The sequence below is a fragment of the Bombus affinis genome, unplaced genomic scaffold, assembly GCF_024516045.1.
Source record: "Bombus affinis isolate iyBomAffi1 unplaced genomic scaffold, iyBomAffi1.2 ctg00000075.1, whole genome shotgun sequence".
In the NCBI taxonomy this organism is placed as follows: Eukaryota; Metazoa; Arthropoda; class Insecta; order Hymenoptera; family Apidae; genus Bombus; species Bombus affinis.
In genome coordinates this window covers 587,073-607,096 of record NW_026108825.1, presented here as the reverse complement: position 1 = coordinate 607,096, position 20,024 = coordinate 587,073, and the positions used below count along the sequence as shown (strand labels likewise).

Below are 20,024 nucleotides of genomic sequence, written 5' to 3'. Positions count from 1 at the left end.
AATGCATTCAACCGTTCTCTATTCCATTTTGATAACAAAGAGCCATTTCGTAGTAGTAATAACGGTAGCTATGTTTCGTGAAAATAGAGTTTCGAGATTAATACAATTTCATGGAACAATTCGGACAAATAATATAATCGATTGGCCTATAAATACAGCGATGACAAATCACCTCTAGATAACGGCTGAGAATTACGCCTGGACGAGAGATTCGATTTAACTACTATCCGCTGGCAATCCATACCAAGACACGCTGTATGCGAATCAAAATGATCCATTCGCTCGAACGACTACGAGTTATCGCCTCTTTATTTTTCGTAGATGCTAGAACGCCTGCACTCTTCCCAGATTTGTTCCTCGGCTGTGAAAAGACTATTTCTCTTGGCGACGTTTTCTTCCAGCTAATCTCCATTTATCTTTCTGATAAAAAAGACTTCTGCGAAAGAAGTTAAATATCGAACTTGAGAATTTATTTAACGTAATATTTCAAAAGTTGAGGCAAAGGCGTATTATCTAACGACAACGGTGTCGAGACGTTGAAAGCATATTTACAGGATCAATTGAGCGATGACTAAATCTGCTAAGGTCGCGGTCGATCTGAGGCAGATACCTGCGAAATCTTATTATAGATATTGTAGTATCGGGAAAAAGGGATAGGATTAGGATAATTTAGATTTGTAAAATTCTCCTAATACTATTTATTTAAGATAAGTAAAAATAACAGAGATTAATTGGACAGAGAACGATAAATGTTCAACTTGAACTAAAACACAAAAGCATTCTATCCCGGAAGTTATGGAACGCCTTCTTCTAGTTGTTGGACTAGACTTGTTTCATCGATGCTTAACCGTATATTGGCTTAAGGTCGTATTACATAATCTTATTATTGATCGTATCGAAGATTGCGTAAGTAAAGTATAGTTTATAACAATTGCACCATCGACTCGAGATTTGCGCTAAATTAATTCCGCTTCTTCTTGCACCTTGTTACTCGGGTACATGATGAGCGTGAAATTTTTTCAAAGTAAATAATTTATAGCTATAACTCAATTTACATCACAGTCTAAGTAACAATTTATTACAATTTAAATTTATTTCCAAGCTGACTGCATATATAAGCAGTGTAATTTCATAAAAATATCATACAGGTAGCAATTTCAATATCTCTGTTCTACACCTTTTCACTGGTATACCTGTATACCAAATATTTGTATACCAAATATAGAACTTTTGTGTCAAAATTAGATTTACTTGAAAATTGTATAATTTCATAATAATATCGATTCACTCAACCTTTCTGCGTGATCGAATTTGCTCCAGCCGCTGCATTGCAGATAATTCGCAGGGCATGTTCCTGGTGGACAGTTGAAGGTGTCGTGCAATTTGAAAATAAAATGCTGATATGATGAATAGGGGAATGATGTAATAGGCCAGGAACTTGAACAGCACCACCCCTCTCCTATAGCTTGCCCCTGCGTTTCAGAACGAGAAATAAATTAATACGACTTCGTGGGTGTGAAATGAAAACACGGAGAAATGTCCAATATTTCAGCGTGTGAGATACTCGCCTAATTCCACGGGGAAAGGGTTACAGATGTGGATGCTGGAGTTAGTTGTTATGTCGACGTTCATCACGTGAGAGAAAAGAGCAGCAGGCATCGACAGAACAATCGCCAGCACCCAAATAAGGCAGGCTGTTAGTATCGCTAATGGTATTGCTTTCATTCCGGCTACATGGCGGCGAATAGGATTTACGACCGCGTAGTACCTACGATGCAACACGAGCATATCTTTCTTTTATTCGTAAATCAATTTTTATTGAAACCTTAACCCTGAAATACTATAGAACGGAGTAATTTATACCCCACTTAAATGTTTCATTTACAGAGTGATTTGAGTGGAATAAGACTTTTGTGTTTTAGTTCAAGTTGAACATTTATCGTTCTCTGTCCAATTAATCTCTGTTATTTTTATTTATCTTAAATAAATAGTATTAGGAGAATTTTACAAATCTAAATTATCCTAATCCTGTCCTTTTTTCCGATACTACAATAATGAAACAAACAAATATCTTGTGATGTAGTTATGATATTAGCAAACAATTTTTTAAATATTGTTTTTGTAATGTAAAGAAGGCAGAACCGTACAAAGTATAGAATCAAAACATAATGGACGTAGAAATCGATATTTTTACTGATTTTGATTTTTTGTTACTATCATAGAAAATAATAATTCTTTAAAATTGGTTTACAAACCGGAATCGATATGTAACAGTTTTCGTGCCTCGTTCTGCCTTTTTACGTTTTTACAGTTAATTCAACCAGACACAAAGTTAACACCTAGAACTTTTCGTCAGGTGAGTCCAGCAGCGAGGAAGACCTGACAAATGAAGTTCTTCGCAAAGTGTTCGAGAATCTTCCCGGAACACCCGACTCCGTTGAAACAATCATGAACCGAGTGACTAACAGCAAATTAAATAAGCCTCAATTCGACGCGATTCACGGTAAAAAGATTCAACTGTTGGGTTATGACACCTGTCGCAGAGCTACAGTGGGGTTCATGAAGAATGTTGTTCCCGAAACGAAATGGGATGTAAACTCGAAGTCGTCTCAATCGAATTACTCTGCCTTTCGTCTGGGGATTTATTCGAGGAACGAGCCGAGAATGGCGCATTGTAGAACTGGTTTATGGAAAAGTACTTCGTCTCACGACCAGGAGATTCAAGACAGAATGCTGAGAAGCTTGGACCTCCATTTGGCGAGTAAACAAAGAGATTATACTGCCAAATTGATACTGGGGATTATACTGCCAAATGGATACTCGGGCATTTAAAATGGATACTGACGGGATTTTATTGAATCTCGTCGTTTCTCATTGAAACAATGGTGAAACTTTATGAAATATTTGTACTTTTGCTGATTTTTTAAGATTTGTGGTTAAGACTTTGTCTAAGCTTCCATCAGGGTCTTGAATAGTAAACTGCGAATATTTATTCAAATTCATATTTTTATGGATACTGCTGAAGGAATGCAACCTAAGCAGAAACTTGCTTTACTAAATATTCTAACGACTACTCTATTTTGCGTACTTTATATATTTTTGCATATTACGTACGTTCATAAGTTTCTCACAAATGCATGTTCGCAGTTTACTTGATAATCACTTTTTATCTAGTCAAACTTATTCAAAGCTGTACCTGTTTCTATTGAATCATTCTAGTCATACACACGAGTCATTGAATGTTAATTGCGGAAGTTATGTTAGGCCTACACGGCCTAGAGTCTCCTACCGCTCTCACAGTATTCAGAAGTCCGACAGCTCCTACAGCTCTCAAGGGCCTAGAGCTCCTATAGCTCTTCTTCTCTCATCTAAGAATAATCCTTCTTTTCGTTATCTGTATCTTAATCAACGGCGTTACTACTTTGTGTGATTGTATAAAGTGTTGGAAATATACATTATTATAACTCTGTGACTCCCAGTGTTATACCGCAACAACTACCCCGATTATTCTAACCGAAATACGGGGATCGAACTATTCGTGGTGTTGATTATTCTAATCGTAACGGGAATTTACGATTCCCGTTGACGCGTATTCTAACGACCGCGTCTCCCCGCGATAGCTCGAAAATACAATACACAATTAAAAAACAAACAAACAAAGGAGTTTAAAAGGTATTAATACGACTTAACATTTAGAACGCTGTATAATTTTTTATGTCGATTCCCGCATAGCAAAAGAGAAAAGAAAGAACGCCAGAATGTTCAGCAATGAATGGACTAGATAACTTGTGCCATTTGTATACTTGTATAGAAAATTAATTTGCCCTCTGCCGTACTTAGTTCATCTCAGAATAAATTAGTTCCGTAAGGCTTATTTATTTTTTATTCTATTCACATTTTACGAATCCTCGAGCTTGTTCTGGATAAATAGATTGCTCGGAGATTTCCACGTGATGCCTAATAAAATATTATGCATGTTTATGCGGTCCACGAGATAGAATATAACTCTAAGTGAAACGTAACAGTATATCGACAGAAGCAGGCACCATTCGATATCGATTTTTTTTCTTTCTTAATCGCCTCTGTTGATTATTTCTCGCGCTTTCCTTCGTAGAGAAAAATACTTTGCTCGAATGTTTGACATTTCTTAATGAGACCGTAGCACAGTATACCGCTAATTTTGTGCGTAGAAATATACATCTATCGTTCGAACACTCATACACACTCGAAAAATACAATATTCGTTATTTCTTTGTTAACAATGATATCAGGTCCGTTTTATAGTCAAACTTTATATAACGCTACGATATAGTATCTTTCAATTGTACTTTACAGTAATAAAAATCCTAATATCGTCCAAATCTCAAGGCTTACAATCGTTGTGCTAGGAACTAGGCAAACGAAAATACATAAATCTAAAATTCTATCACCTATAAATAGTACAATACTAAAAAAACTGTCTTTCGTGTGTTCGTTGTATATATTATATCAATATTTTGAAATAGAATTTAATACGAAAGACATGTTTCGCATTCCTACAATTTAAAAGATTGCCTGTCTTTCTGAATTTTACGATGTACAATTAAAATATTTCTTGCGATAGTCATCTGCGACATATTAGAGTTAATGTAACATTTGACTTGTATGTGATTATTAAAATTAAACTGCTTAAACATAACGTATAGAGGGCTCCAGCAGCAGGATACTAAATTATTGCCAATGGGAACAGAATCAACGAGGAAAAACATGACAATCGGAGTACATCCCGCGAAGGTAACGGAACTCGACGATAAACAAGTCAAAGTTGAAACGACCTAAGTTTCTCGGGATTCATGAGAAAATTCATGAGAATATTTCAGAAATAAATTTCCAGTATCGATAACGATTATTTGAATTTACATGTCGTTTCTTTCACGCGATCTATCCAATCTATTTATCTAGAATTGACTCCGATATCATCATCTTCCGTCTCATCGAATCTGTATTTCTTAAAGATACCTTAAAGCGATCTACTTATACATATATACGTACTAAAAATATATTCAATCCATACTTGCATGATATTTCAAATCTTCATCCCCTGCCTGAATTCAAAAGCAAAAATATTCCAAGAAGACATCACTGCTGAAAGCTCCAGGGGTTACAAACAAACAGACATCGAATTTTCGACGTGATCGTGGATCTCCGAGCGGTTTCTCAGTGTTGTTGTACGGGAGTGGGTCCGCTGCCAAGATTTCGCCAAGGATCCGGTATGTCGAAATGTGCTGGGACTGTGAGCAGAGCATCGTCCGCGGTTCTGTCCGCGCTACAATTATTCGGCTTCACGCGAATCGTGTTTACGCACTCTATGGGTAACTTGAAGAAGTCCACCTTGTAATTGTAACCCTGGCTGCTGATTCGGATGACGGTATGCAGTGGCACCTCAGCGTAAGGCACCTCTTTCGGTTTTTTATCTGTGAAAACGCCAATGATGCAGCGCAGAATAGCTTGATGAGACACGACCAAGATGTTGTTGGATCTCTGTAATTCAGCAATAACCGGTTCCACGCGGTGCATGGCGTCGATGTAGCTTTCTCCCCATGGATAACGATAGCGCAGCTTATCTTGATCGCGCCATGCAAATTCCTACGCAAAAGCATTGATTTAGAGATCTAGAAGGTATATACGCTATCTATGTACTATATACTAAAGTATATAGACTTTTGCCTAAGTCATGGAATGGTTCGTACATCGAGGTCCTCAAAGCATTAAAACCTAGCTTATGCAAAGTCAGGGAACAATGGCTGATTTTAAACATAAACTTTAATAAAGTAGACCTGCGATATAATATTCAAATCATGGTATGATTTAAGTTTCGTTATAGTACACGGTTAATAAGTACACATCAACTTCGTATTGTAATTATAATTGTTACGCCGCGCAACACATCTGCACGCCATCCCGCGCGGCTTGCCAACCAACGGTCTACCTGTCGTCCTTCTAACACTCCATAGGCCCAAGGACCCACTATAAAGTTGCAATTCTAGCTGCATTGTTCGCACACATGGTCTAAGCACATCTGTTTGCCAGAAAAGACTTTCTAATTTCAGAAGTGTTTTCGGCCGGTTTTTAGAAAGGTCCTTGGGTTTATTATGTGCTCTTAAGAATAACGAAGAAAGCGGAGATATACCTAACCGAAAATCTGAGTTTCCCTATAAACAATGTCGCCTAGGACCCAAGTTGGTAGGAGGTTTCTTCCTCCTCTCTTCCTTCCTAACATTGGTCCCAACCAATCGACATCGCGGATTATTTCCCTCACTTTACTAACTGAAAATGTAAGCAACGAATCCGCGTTCTTCGTTCAAAGGGCACACCCATACCAAGCTTTCCTCCGCATTCACATTAGAATCAGTTCGCTGTCGAGTGCCGAAGCGTGCAGACGTGCCTCTAGTGCCCAGTGAAGTTCGAAAACAACACGTGTCGCCCAACCGTCGAAAGTGAACACAACGTGCTCCTATCTTCCCAAGTGTTTCCTATCCGCCAGAGAGAAGAAAAGCTTACGCACCTAACCCCAACCCGATCCCTGCCGCATAGCCTCACGACTAGTTATTCATATTGAAATAGCTAGCTCGATGATGGCCCAACAATCACGACCAGGCTCGCCTGTCCAAACCCATCACTACCCCGCGCTACTCCCCCCGTGGCAGAAATTCTGCATATCCCCCCGTGCCAACGACGCCAATAAGGCGAAAAAACGCAAAACCGAACCAGCAGACACAAACTCGAACGAACATCCACCAACGCAAATTAACACCCACAACAGGTTCGCAATTTTGGAATCCACCAACGATGCCATGGAAACCGCAGGCTCACCACTTAACCACCACGCACAGAGACGCCCCCCTCCCCCACCAATATTTATTAACGATGTCATCGACATCCAGACAATGACCAAGTCCTTAGAGAGAGATATCTCCAAGGAGGACTATAACCTGAAGATAACCAACAATCAGGTAAAAATCCTGCCTACGAATCCAGAAGCTTACAGGAAGCTCACCAAGACACTCAGGGCCCTGAACGCCAACTTCCACACCTAGCAACTCAAAGAAGAAAGACCTTTTCGGGTGGTGCTACGAAACATCCACCACTCCGCAGACATCGACGAACTAAAAATAGAACTATCGAAACTCGGCCACGAAGTCACCAATGTCAGCAACATAAGGCATAGAGTCACAAAAGACCCGCTATCCCTATTTTTCATTGATTTAAAACAGAAACCAAACAACAAGGAAATCTACAATATCAGTCGCATAATGAACGCCATCGTTAAATTCGAACCACCGCAAACCAAAAAGGAGATAGTCCAATGCAAAAGGTGCCAAAGATATGGGCACACACAGAAATACTGCAACCACACCTTCCGCTGCGTCAAATGTGCAGGTACACACCCCACCGACCAGTGCAGGAAATCACCGGAAACCCCAGCGAAGTGCATCCACTGTCAAGGTGATCATCCTGCCAACTACAAAGGCTACTCAGCCTACAAAACTCTGTACTCAAGCAAATACCCCAAACTTAGAACAAAAGAGGAAAATTACCAAACACCCAGCTCGCCGAAATCCACCGTTATCCCAATCCCCCCAACCAATCAAACACCCAGCCCTATCAAACTCACCACTCCCTCAAACTCCTATGCCCAAGCGGTACAAGGCACTCAAAATAAACCAAATAGCCACAGGGATCCTCCCCAAAATAGTGCCCCCACCTCACCTAACACAGACAACGTCTCTAGACTTGAAAAGCTAATAGAGAAACAATCAGAGCAAATAAACAATTTGCTATCGCTATTAACAATCATAATGGAAAAATTAATACGCCCAGACACAAAATAAAACCAAGACGTATAGCTCTGTGGAACGCCAATGGTCTAGCGCAACGCAAACTTGAGCTAGAACTCTTCCTAAAACACCAGCTAATCGACATAATGCTCATATCTGAAACCCACTTCACCGACAAAAACTACCTGAACATAAACGGATACAAGTTCTACCATACCCAACACCCCAGCGGAAAGGCCCACGGCGGCACCGGAATCATAATCAAAGCAAACATCAAGCACTACGAACTTCCACCATTCCAGAAAGACTACCTCCAAGCAACAAACGTAGCAATAGAAGACTATCATGGTACAATCACCACCTCAGCTGTATACTGCCCTCCCAGACACTCCATTGCCAAAGAATACTTCGACCACTTCCTGGACACCCTGGGCAACAGATATATAGCCGGAGGAGACTATAACGCTAAACACACCCAATGGGGTAGCAGACTGATTACAGTAAGAGGCAAAAACCTCCTCAACAGCATAATAACCAACAACCTCAACTACCTTACCACATACGAACCCACACACTGGCCCACCGACACAAACAAAATACCCGATCTCCTTGATTTCTTCATAACCAAAAATATCTCGCCAAGACACGTCCAAATCAATTCCTCGGCCGATCTCTCCTCTGATCATTACCCCGTGATAGTAACAGTCAGTTCAACCATCATCGAGAATACACCTAATGGCTCCATTCATAACCAACACACCAACTGGCAGCTCTTTAGAGAAGTCTTTACCCGCACAACTTCAGCCTCAACCTCACTAAAAACCAATGACGAAATCGAAGCAGCCACGGAATACCTAAATGCGAGCATAATAAACGCTATCCGCGTCTCCACACCGGCAAAAACGTCCATCAGCAATCACGAATACCCCCAGTACATATTAAAAAAAAATAGCAGAAAAACGTAGACTAAGAAGGATATGGCAGACCCATAGAACACCGGAGGACAAACGCAAACTAAACAACGCAACTAGAAAACTATCCAAAACCATAAAGAACTACAATAACGACCGTTTTCACAAATATCTCGCCAGCTTGTCCCCCACAGCCGACTCAAACTACTCACTATGGAAAGCCTCCAGGAAACTCACGCGCCCCCCCACAAATAATACCTCCAATCCGCCGCCCGCAGGGTGGATGGGCGCGTAGCCCTATAGAAAAAGCCAACATATTTGCTGAACACCTGACTGAAGTATTCCAACCCCATTCCTCCGTAGCTGCAGCGGACGTCACCGAATACCTGCACACTCCCTTCCAAATGTCCCCTCCTATTCAACCCTTCACTTCTGCAGAGATCATAGAAGCAATCAGTCGCCTAAACCCCAAGAAAGCAGCAGGTCACGACCTAATAGGAAATAAAGCAATCAAGGAACTCCCCATAAAAGGGATCGCACTCATCGCATCAATCTTCAACGCCATCCTCCGCCTAGAACACTTTCCTAAGGCGTGGAAAATCTCACTAATCACCCTCATCCCCAAACCCGGTAAACCAATATATGAAGCCAGCTCCTATCGCCCAATCAGTCTCTTACCTACCCTGTCTAAACTATTCGAGAGGATGCTCACGAATCGTCTCCTTCCACTCCTAGAAGAATTGAAAACTCTCCCAGATCACCAATTCGGCTTCCGAAAACAACACTCAACAGTAGAGCAAATCCACCGCATAACCCACATAATCAGCCAAACCCTTGAAAAGAAAATATACTGCTCAGCCGTATTCCTAGACATCCAACAGGCATTCGATAAAGTATGGCATGAAGGGCTACTCTACAAGCTTAAAAAAATCCTACCCCACCCATACTACTCCATCTTAAAATCCTACCTTACCAACAGACAATTCATAGTTAAATGTCTAGGCGCCACTTCCGTAACATTCCCAATAGAATCCGGCATACCGCAAGGTAGTGTCCTCGGACCCCTACTATTCTCCATCTACACTGCCGACTTACCCATATCAAACTGGTAACAATAGCAACATTTGCCGACGACACAGCACTATTAGCTACCCACGCAGACCCGGCAATTGCCTCATACACTCTCCAGCGAAGTCTCGACTCCATGGAAAAGTGGTTCCAAAAATGGGGTTTTAAAATAAACGAAAAAGATCCTCCCATGTAACCTTCACGCTCCGAAAACAAACCTGCCCCCAGGTTACCATTAACAACACAATAATCCCAAGCAAGGACTCCGTAAGATACCTGGGCATGACCCTGGACAGGAGGCTAACTTGGAAAGAACATATCTCGGAAAAAACAAAGCAACTAAAGGAAAAACTAAGAAAATTCTATTGGCTCACGGGCCGACGCTCCAAACTAAACATACAGAACAAAATAACCCTCTACAAAGCCGTAATAAAACCTGTCTGGACCTACGGAATCCAACTATGGGGAACAGCAAGTAACTCCAACATTGAAATACTCCAACGCTTCCAATCGAAAACGCAAAGATCCCTATTAAATGCACCCTGGTATGTTACCAACGAAACAATCCACCGAGACCTCAAGATACCTACAGTCAAAGATGAAATACACAAGTCCAGAAGCAGATATAGCACAAGAGTCAACAACCACCACAACCCACTAGTCACCCAACTACTGGACACGACGGACCAGATCCGCAGACTAAAAAGAAAATACCCACTAGATTAAACCCTTAGTCCTACTAGAATCAACAATATAAAGCTATTATAATCCATGTCATTGTATCACGCCAAATTAAGTTACTGAAAATTCTCAACGAGAATTGATTGTAAATATTCTAATAAATAAAAAAAAAAAAAAAAATTCACATTAGAATAAAACTTTAGAGTTTGATCGTCTCCCACGGTGCCTAGAGTTCCTACATTTCCTACAACTCTCACCGTTCCTGTATCTTTCTGAGTTCCTTCATCATTTCTCAAGGTGCCTACACGGCCTAGAGTCTTCTAAGGCTCTCACTTATCCAGAACTCCGACAGTTCCTATAACTCTCAAGGGCCTAGAGCGCCTAAAGCTCTCCTTCTCTCATTCAAGACTAACTCTTCTCTCGTTATCTGTATCTTAATCAACGGCGTTACTACTTTGTGTGATTGTATAAAGTGTTGGAAATATACATTATTATAACTCTGACTTCCAGTGTTATACCGCATCAACCACCCCGATTATCCTAACCGAAATACGGGGATCGAACTATTCGTGGTGTCGATTATTCTAATCGTAACGGGAATTTACGACTCTCGTTGACGCGTATTCTAACGACCGCGTCTCCCCGCGATAGCTCGATTAAACATGGTCCTTCGAGCCGGATACTGTGTCAAGTGAAAAGTGCACGCCAGTGACACCCACTCTCATACAGTGCCACGTGAATCCAACACAACCAGCAGCGGAAGCGTTACCACCCCAGCGAGGTCAGTAACGTAAAGGGTCGTCACCTTTGAAGAGGTATAATTCGGTGGTTGAAACGCAACCACACAGCCTCCTGCCACAAAGTGGACAATCGCCAACAGAAGTAAGTTCAAACGATTTCATTATCAATTACATAAAAAATAATGGCAACCGGAAACGAACTTGCCGTCTTGCGTCGACGCCGGAGCTACTATATCGCCCAGTTTACACGCCTCGAAAAAAAACTCGACGACATTGAACAATCAGGCTGTTCGGAAGAGATCGACTTGCTTCAAATTAAAGAACGTCTAGAAACCGTCGAGAAGGAACTCCGTGCATTACAACACCAGATCGTAACTTTAGACGAGGGAGAGATCGCGCGCGGCAGTGAGCTAGCGGAAGAATACGAAAGACTGCAACTCCGAGTAGCCAAACAATTAATCAATACACGACGAAGTATACCGTCACAATCGACAAGCGGCGAATCAGCCGTCGGCCGCGAGTCCGCGTCGCTTAAACTCCCGGAAGAACAAACGCGCGGTCTCGAGATCAGAGAACAGTATAACGATATATGCGATCGGCTAAGACGTAACCAACGTACAGCACGACAACCCCGGTCATCGAGACCGGCACACAATGGATCAGCCACTGGTATCAAATTGCCGCGAAATGCTTTGAATCAGCCAACCTCTCACGATCCACTGGACCGGAAGGAAGTGAATCCCATCCAGGACAACAAGGATCAACCTCCGCCGACGGAAACCATCGCAGTAACTCGAATGGCGATCCCGTCGCACACCACGCGGAGCTCAGCGCGTGACACTCATAACGTGTCACCCACACGCGATCTGACGACAACCACGTTCCCATCGTCAGCATCGCAACCATCTGATTCAACGCCACAAAACGTCTTGAATCAGTCCATCACTCGAGATTCTCTGGATCGGACAAAGCTGAATCCCGTCCAAGACGACAACGGTCGTACTTCGCCGACGGAAATCATCGCACCAGCTCAAATGGCGATCCCGTCGCATACCACGCGGAGCTCACCGCGTGATACTCACAACATGTCAACTGTCCGCGATCTGACGACCACGTTCGCAGCGTCAGCATCGCAATCATCTGATTCGACGTTACACAACGTCTTGAATCAATCAATCGCTCGAGACCCTCTGGACCGGAAGGGACCGACTCTCATCCAAGACAACAACGGTCGTATTCCGCCAACGGAAACCATCGCATCCACTCAAACGGCGATTTCGTCGCATACCACGCTGAGCTTACCGCGTGACACTCATAACGTGTCACCCACACGCGATCTGACGACAACCACGTTCCCATCGTCAGCATCGCAACCATCTGATTCAACTACACAAGATGTCTCGAATCAGCCGAATGCTCCAGATCTGCAAGACAGGAAGGAACTGAATCACGTCCAGGACAAAAACAGTTATACTCCGCCGACGGAGAACACCACTTTACATGTTACACCTGACATGGACATCATATCGGAGATATGACTCCATGACCTAACGCGAAGAATTCTCCATCGCCACGGCGGCGAGGAGCCACGCCTGCGAGTAACCCAAATCGGGATCATCTCCACGTTATTACCACTATGACTAATCATTTAATTGTTAGTAGTTTTCAGAACGCGCCAGCTGATTTCAACACTTGTCCACTAAGCCCACAGAGCACTACGTGGGACAAATCTCTGATTCTGTCTCTTGCGGATTGTTGGGCCACGCCGGTACAGCTACCAGCCATCAGCGAGAAGGCGCGATCCGGATGGGTCTACGGGGGGAGCCTCGTCCCTCAATCAACCATGACCTCCTCCACGCTTCCTCAGCCGAAACAGCAACGAGGATGTCCAAATGACATGCAATACTTTCACGAATCTGATGTTGCAGAGATACCATACAAGAAAGGCGAAATCTGCTCCAGGTCTTACCACGATACAATCCACGACATGTGGGACAAGATAGCACAATTGGGGCAGATCATCGGGGGGAGCTCAGTCCACCAATCAAACACACAACTCTGCGGCGTGTTCGAATCTATACCATGCATCACCGGAGTTTCATTCAACGACACCTCCTGGGGCAAACTATTCAAGGACACCTCATGGGTCGAGGTGTTCCACGATACTGCATGGGCCGAACCGTTTCACGATACATCCTGGATCGTGAACTTCAACGGCCCCTTAACGCAACGGCGAACCAGACACCAGGACAGACGGGTGTCCTCTACGCAACGGCTTTTCGGTCGTATCATCGAGCTTACCCTGGCGACGACGGCCTCATCAAGGCAACTACGAACATCGAAGAAGGCAGATGAAAAGCGCATCTCCATACAGATATGATCTACCATTGGGAAATCGGCGAGATGTATAACGACACCTCCAGGTCTGAGGTGTCCTACAATACTTCGTAAGCCGAGCTCTTCACGACATTTCTGGATCCGTGAACTTCAGTGGCAACTTTCTTGGCAATGCCAAGAACCACGGCGGTCCAGACTACAAGGCAGTCAACGGTCCTTCGACGCAGCGACGAAGCAGTCTCCAAGACAGACAAATATCCTCAGCGCACCGGCCTTCCAGCCGTATCATCAAATTCCTCTTGGCGACCACTACATCCTCTGGACGGCCACAGTACACAGGGCAGCAACAATCAACAAGGAGGCGGATAGAAGATTTAATCAATTTTATCTCTACAGGTTTTTGATCGGTGCCCTCTCAACGGGGGGAGGATGTTACGCCGTGCAACACATCTGCACGCCATCGCGCGCGGCTTGCCAACCAACGGTCTACCTGTCGTCCTTCTAACACTCCATAGGCCCAAGGACCCACTATAAAGTTGCAATTCTAGCTGCATTGTTCGCACACAAGGTCTAAGCACATCTGTTTGCCAGAAAAGACTTTCTAATTCCAGAAGTGTTTTCGGCCGGTTTTTAGAAAGGTCCTTGGGTTTATTATGTGCTCTTAAGAATAACGAAGAAAGCGGAGATATACCTAACCGAAAATCTGAGTTTCCCTATAAACAATGTCGCCTAGGACCCAAGTTGGTAGGAGGTTTCTTCCTCCTCTCTTCCTTCCTAACATTGGTCCCAACCAATCGACATCGCGGATTATTTCCCTCACTTTACTAACTGAAAATGTAAGCAACGAATCCGCGTTCTTCGTTCAAAGGGCACACCCATACCAAGCTTTCCTCCGCATTCACATTAGAATAAAACTTTGGAGTTTGATCGTCTCTCACGGTGCCTAGGGTTCCTGCATTTCCTACAACTCTCACCGTTCCTGTATCTTTCTGAGTTCCTTCATCATTTCTCAAGGTGCCTACACGGCCTAGAGTCTTCTAAGGCTCTCACTTATCCAGAACTCCGACAGTTCCTATAACTCTCAAGGGCCTAGAGCGCCTAAAGCTCTCCTTCTCTCATTCAAGACTAACTCTTCTCTCGTTATCTGTATCTTAATCAACGGCGTTACTACTTTGTGTGATTGTATAAAGTGTTGGAAATATACATTATTATAACTCTGACTTCCAGTGTTATACCGCATCAACCACCCCGATTATCCTAACCGAAATACGGGGATCGAACTATTCGTGGTGTCGATTAATCCAATCGTAACGGGAATTTACGACTCTCGTTGACGCGTATTCTAACGACCGCGTCTCCCCGCGATAGCTCGATTAAACAATAATATTCATTTATCCATGTTCTAAAACTTCGTTCAGATTAATCAGACTGATTGAGTTCGATCTAGCAACGTGAAACATTGTGATTATATTCTATCTGCTATGTACTTGACTGGGAATATTTCTTTGAACTTCAACGCTCATTCTCATTAGTCAAGCAAATATTTCGTGGATGTAAATGGATAAATTTGCATACAACTGAATTTTAATCAGTTACAGACTGTTAGCGCAGACGTTAAGTCACTCGATACTTTTCCCCAGTGGCCAAGTATTCAATGCTTGAGTCATCCGTGAAGATTTATGTTATTATTCATTTTCCAAGATACGATTGAAAGTTGTTCGCTTAGAGAATTAAATTGACAAACCTAGTAGATAATAAATATTCCATATCTAGGATCCCAAACTTATTGAAATACAAATTATAACTGCATTAACTAATCAATCACTGGGAAAATTTTGATCAAATACTAATGTTAAATGTGTCAATTATAGTACCATGTTTCTAACATAATACTGATACAATTAGATTAATTCAAAAAGCTTATACCCTATAAACCCTATATACTCTATATACCCAAAAAGCTTATACCGTTATACCCTATAACCTACAATGATAACTGTTACAGCTATCTACCATTTACTACACAAATAAATTAAAGCTCTTAGAGCTAGGGATTGATAAATTCAACCGATTGAAGGCTCGTTTAAATACAGCCAGAAGATTAGGCAAGTAGTAAGTGAAACCGAATTTACACATTTTTCGATGAATCATCCTTAAAAGTATAAATTATCTTCACTCGCTATTTCACTTTGGTCAACAACACCTTAAACGTAATTCAATGCAAGCAGTGACGAAATTTCGAGGAGGAAGACGCGTTTGATCTGAAATTACCTGCGGATAATGCTCCTGCATGTCTTCATAAGACAGCCCCTCACAGATACCGGCGTGGAGTTCGTTGAGTGCTGTCACGTGTTCTTGGGGCGATTCCACGCCACGAGCAGTCGCGATAGTCCTTCGAAGGCGACTAGTTAGCACGCGCAGGTCGGGAATACGCATAGCGTTGAACTTGGTGGCCAACGCTTGTGCATATCTCTCGCCACGTGCGCTTAAAACTGCGTCACCACCAACCTTACCCAATACGTTGTACTCGCTTTCGCCGTGCTGTAATCAAAAGAGAGAGGGAGAGCTTTAGTTTTACCAAATCGTAGAATATTCTGATTACGTTCAAAAAGAGAGGCGTAGCAATGATAAGATTACGATCAGGCGAGAAGAAATTACTTTTGGAACCAAACCCTGATAAGATAGCAAGATTTTAAAAATACAATATGTATGTTTTTACGTATGCGTATACGTATACGTATGCTTTTAAAACATGTTGTGTGTAAACAATTGAGGACTCGTCATGCTAAATGAAGTGCTCAGTTATGTATGTTAATCTTTTTAATAATTGCAAGCGCCACGACCTGGCTCAATTGTCCTTGACTCAGCTTGTAATCTAAGAACAAACACGTTTCTTCATTATCGTTATCATTATCACTTGTCGAAAAATTCTTATAATTAAGACTAAAGACGCTAAGGCTGAGCTTCTAGGATTAGAACATTTGAGATGGGGATTAAACGATGACAAATGTAAAATTTGATGGATTACCAACCCGAGAGAAATAAAGAGTATGCGGCTCAACAGTGACGCTTCCAAGATATCCAAGGACATTTGTCTCCACATCGCCAGACACGATGCAGGACTCGATATCCATGCTGCCGGTGTCGATACGGATTCGTGGATACGTCTTCTCATCCATTGGCTCGTAAGATCGAATGTAATGAGCTATCTTCAATCGTAGATCTTCTTCGGCTGTTATTGAATCCATGCCAACATAGCAAGCGCTGTACCGCAATATCTCCTTGTAATTTCGCTCCAGTACAACCGGATCGTCGTAGACGCACTCGATAATGAGGACGCGATAACCGCTGCCCGGAAAAATAGTCGAAGACCTCGGCGCGCTGCGCTCGCATCACCAACGTGGCGTCCAGGATCTTCAAACAGGAAAATTCTTAAATGCAACTAACTGTGACGACTCGCAAACTCAAATTTCAGTATATTTCTTCCTACGCATTTTATTTAAATAGACATTAGACTATATCGATTTTCAATTGTCTTTCTTTGTATTGTATATTTGGAGAGATTGCTGCAACAAGGAGGTAGCTTTCCAATAATTTGTGTAAACCAGCAGAATGCAAGTCAAAATTAACCAAAACTATATCATATTTTGACACGTGCTATAAATTCATGATCTAAGCTAATATTTGTATTATTTAAACACATTTGAATATGAAACCTATACTTTTGTTTTTCTCTCCCGATAAATGCAATTTAAATACTGAAAGTGTCTTCATGTTGCTACAGGCCCTTCGTCAAAATTAATTATCGCTTTGTTCAATTAAGAACACCGCCGGCCATAAATATTAGGGCACATATTGATATTTAATACGAATGGAGTGCTTTCGTTTCTAGTAATTTCGTTATAAATCTGTTATTTCATTCGCGGCATATGTACTTTGTAATGTAAGATATAGCAGATAAAGAAAAGTGTCAAAGTGTTCCAATCGATGCTTATAACGTGTAGATGTCCTAATAATTATGGCGAGTAATTTATATATGAATTTACATGTTGGTTTCTCTTATTGTTAACATATATATCAAGACCACATAGAAAGAATACGATAAATTAGAATAAATAGGAATATTTCAATATGATATAATTTGGAAGGAAAAATGCACCGTTAATTTCAGAATTAAATAATTAGTTTCCTATAATATCTAAGATACGTTTCCACATAGAATTTAAAATTTAACGTGAAGACACGTTTTACCGTTGTAGTCTTCATATTGAATTCGTGTCATATTTGTTCAATTCTCGACTATTTCTAAAGCGCATAATATCGAGAAAATAACGAGCCGATCTTAAGCTACTTTCAACACCATGAACTATTGCGGTTTCTATCGTGGAACGTTGGTACATGTTGTTAAAAATATTAAGCAAGGTAAAACTCGTACGACGATATTCGGTTCGGTCGGAGAAAGGTAGACCGGCTTGACTAGCCTCGGTTTAATCGCGTCGTCCACCGTTAGCGCGATCTATGTATAAATACGACCCTTGACCGTTCTAATATTCTAATCTATTCTTGCAGCTCCGGTTACATAATAACAAAAAAAACACGTGTTTCTTCTTCCGGTCGGATTCTTCAAATGCGCAACGATTAAAATTCTTTCTTAACTTTGTTCTATTATTTTCGATCAAATGCAATCGCGCGTGCTTGCATTCGTTTCGACATTGAATCTTTCTCAACTTTTTTCGATTACTCTCAATCAAGCATAACCGAGCGTATTCTCGTTCTCGTGTTGATACCGAATCTTTCTCAACTATTTTCAATTATTTTCAATCAAATACAATCGCGTGTGTTGTTGTTCTCGATTCGATACTGAAATCTCTTGAACTTTTGCGATTATTTTCGATCGAATGCAACGGCACGCGTTCTCCTTTCGATACTGAATTTATCTCCAGATTCTATTCAATTTCACATCTTTACTAGACGTTTGTCACGCGTCTAATTGATGCTTACAGCTACGGAATTTCCGCCTGCGAGCCATGTAGCGCACTCGTGCATCGCGTCTCGTTGGGCCAGAGCTCTCAACGCTGCGTTTGTAACCCCAAACTCTTTTGCCCTGACGTCACCTTAGGCGACCACTTCTAAACATTCTCCAGACAGCCGATACTTGAACATTACACATGGCGACCTTGGCGACAATGTATATTGCCGGAGTACCTGAGGGTTCATCTATGTCCTAACGATCCTTCCACCGAATGTTCTAGAAGCGTAGCAATAGTCAGTACGCCTACAGGGTAGTGGGGATAATGAAGGATGAAAAACAAAAGAAGAAACAGATGTCACCGAGAGTAAGAAAATATTGTAAGAGCCTCAGTCTCGAACGGCCACGGCTAGAGTTCAGAAGTGTATAAACGAGGAAAAAATAAAGTTTTCTTCTTTCCTTTAAATTTCTTTCTTATTTTACGTGACATTTTGGCGATCCTGCCAGGATACATCAACGTTGGATAAAACAAGATTACGGTTTTGGCCTACGGGACATCCGACCAAAGGTGTATCAAGCAACCTGTATTACGAAAAACGGTTTTATTAGTAAGTAGAACCATTTCCTCTAAAAGGATCGATCGATTGCATTCGATAACGTCAGACTCCGACGATCTATTACTCTGAAATGGACAAAAGGGACGATAAGAAAATTACACCTGTCGCTTCGACTAGCGGTGATCCAAACCTGCGGGCAATTTTGGATATGATGCAGCGCCAGCACGAAGAACATAAGGCAGCTATAAATGATTTGTATAAACTAATTCGCGATGAAAGCACTCAACGGATCAAGGAAATAGAACCAATAGGGAAGACTGTGGCCGAACTCAAGCTAGGAGTACAATCCTCCGTAGATACGTCTGAGTTCAACTCAATTATGACAGACGATACTAGTTCTGCCAGCAGAAGCACTACTCGGGACACCCGCATAGTGAAATCTCCGGAAGAACGCGTTCGGATCAAAGAAACTCCAGAAACCTCCGACCCAGCGAACTCCGAGGACGAGGAAGAAGAATCAGCCTCGTACGAACGACATATGTTCGACGCGAAAACCAGCATCGAGTTCATCCCAGTCCTCAACGGTCAAGATGACATTGGAGTGGAGGGATTCATCAAGCGGGTAAGCGAAGCTAGATCGGAATGTAAGGAAAAGCGTGCTTTATTGAAATTAATTTTAACCAAACGCATTGTCGGCGAAGCCGAAAGAAGCATTAGACATTCGGTTATCGAGACGTACGGCGCCTTATTCGAAAATCTGAGGAAGTTCGTATCGATTAACGTAACTTCAAACGGTGCGCGAGATATATTACAAAGAACTCGGCAAAGTTTTAACGAATCAGTACACGGTACGTCAAAAGATTTCGACACGGTCTTAATGAACTTATATACGCATTGCAACACGAAATCCGCGATCCTATTCGACGAGCAGTCGCGATAGACCT

General features: G+C 42.1%; 2 protein-coding genes across 3 annotated transcripts in view; one reads left to right on the top strand and one right to left on the bottom strand.

Moving 5' to 3' along the window:
* LOC126927110 (uncharacterized) overlaps positions 1 to 20,024 on the top strand; it is a 332,444-nt gene that overhangs the window by 83,939 nt on the left and 228,481 nt on the right. The window lies entirely within an intron of this gene.
* Positions 2,989 to 20,024, bottom strand: part of LOC126927119 (6-phosphofructo-2-kinase/fructose-2,6-bisphosphatase-like) — a 129,440-nt gene continuing 112,404 nt past the window's right edge. Inside the window, exons 3-5 of the mRNA XM_050743462.1 lie at positions 16,587 to 16,902; positions 15,826 to 16,095; positions 2,989 to 5,625 (exon numbers count right to left, since the gene is read on the bottom strand). Coding sequence (XP_050599419.1) covers positions 5,197 to 5,625; positions 15,826 to 16,095; positions 16,587 to 16,902 — 1,015 coding nt within the window. The 3' untranslated portion in view covers positions 2,989 to 5,196. The remainder of the gene's footprint in view (positions 5,626 to 15,825; positions 16,096 to 16,586; positions 16,903 to 20,024) is intronic.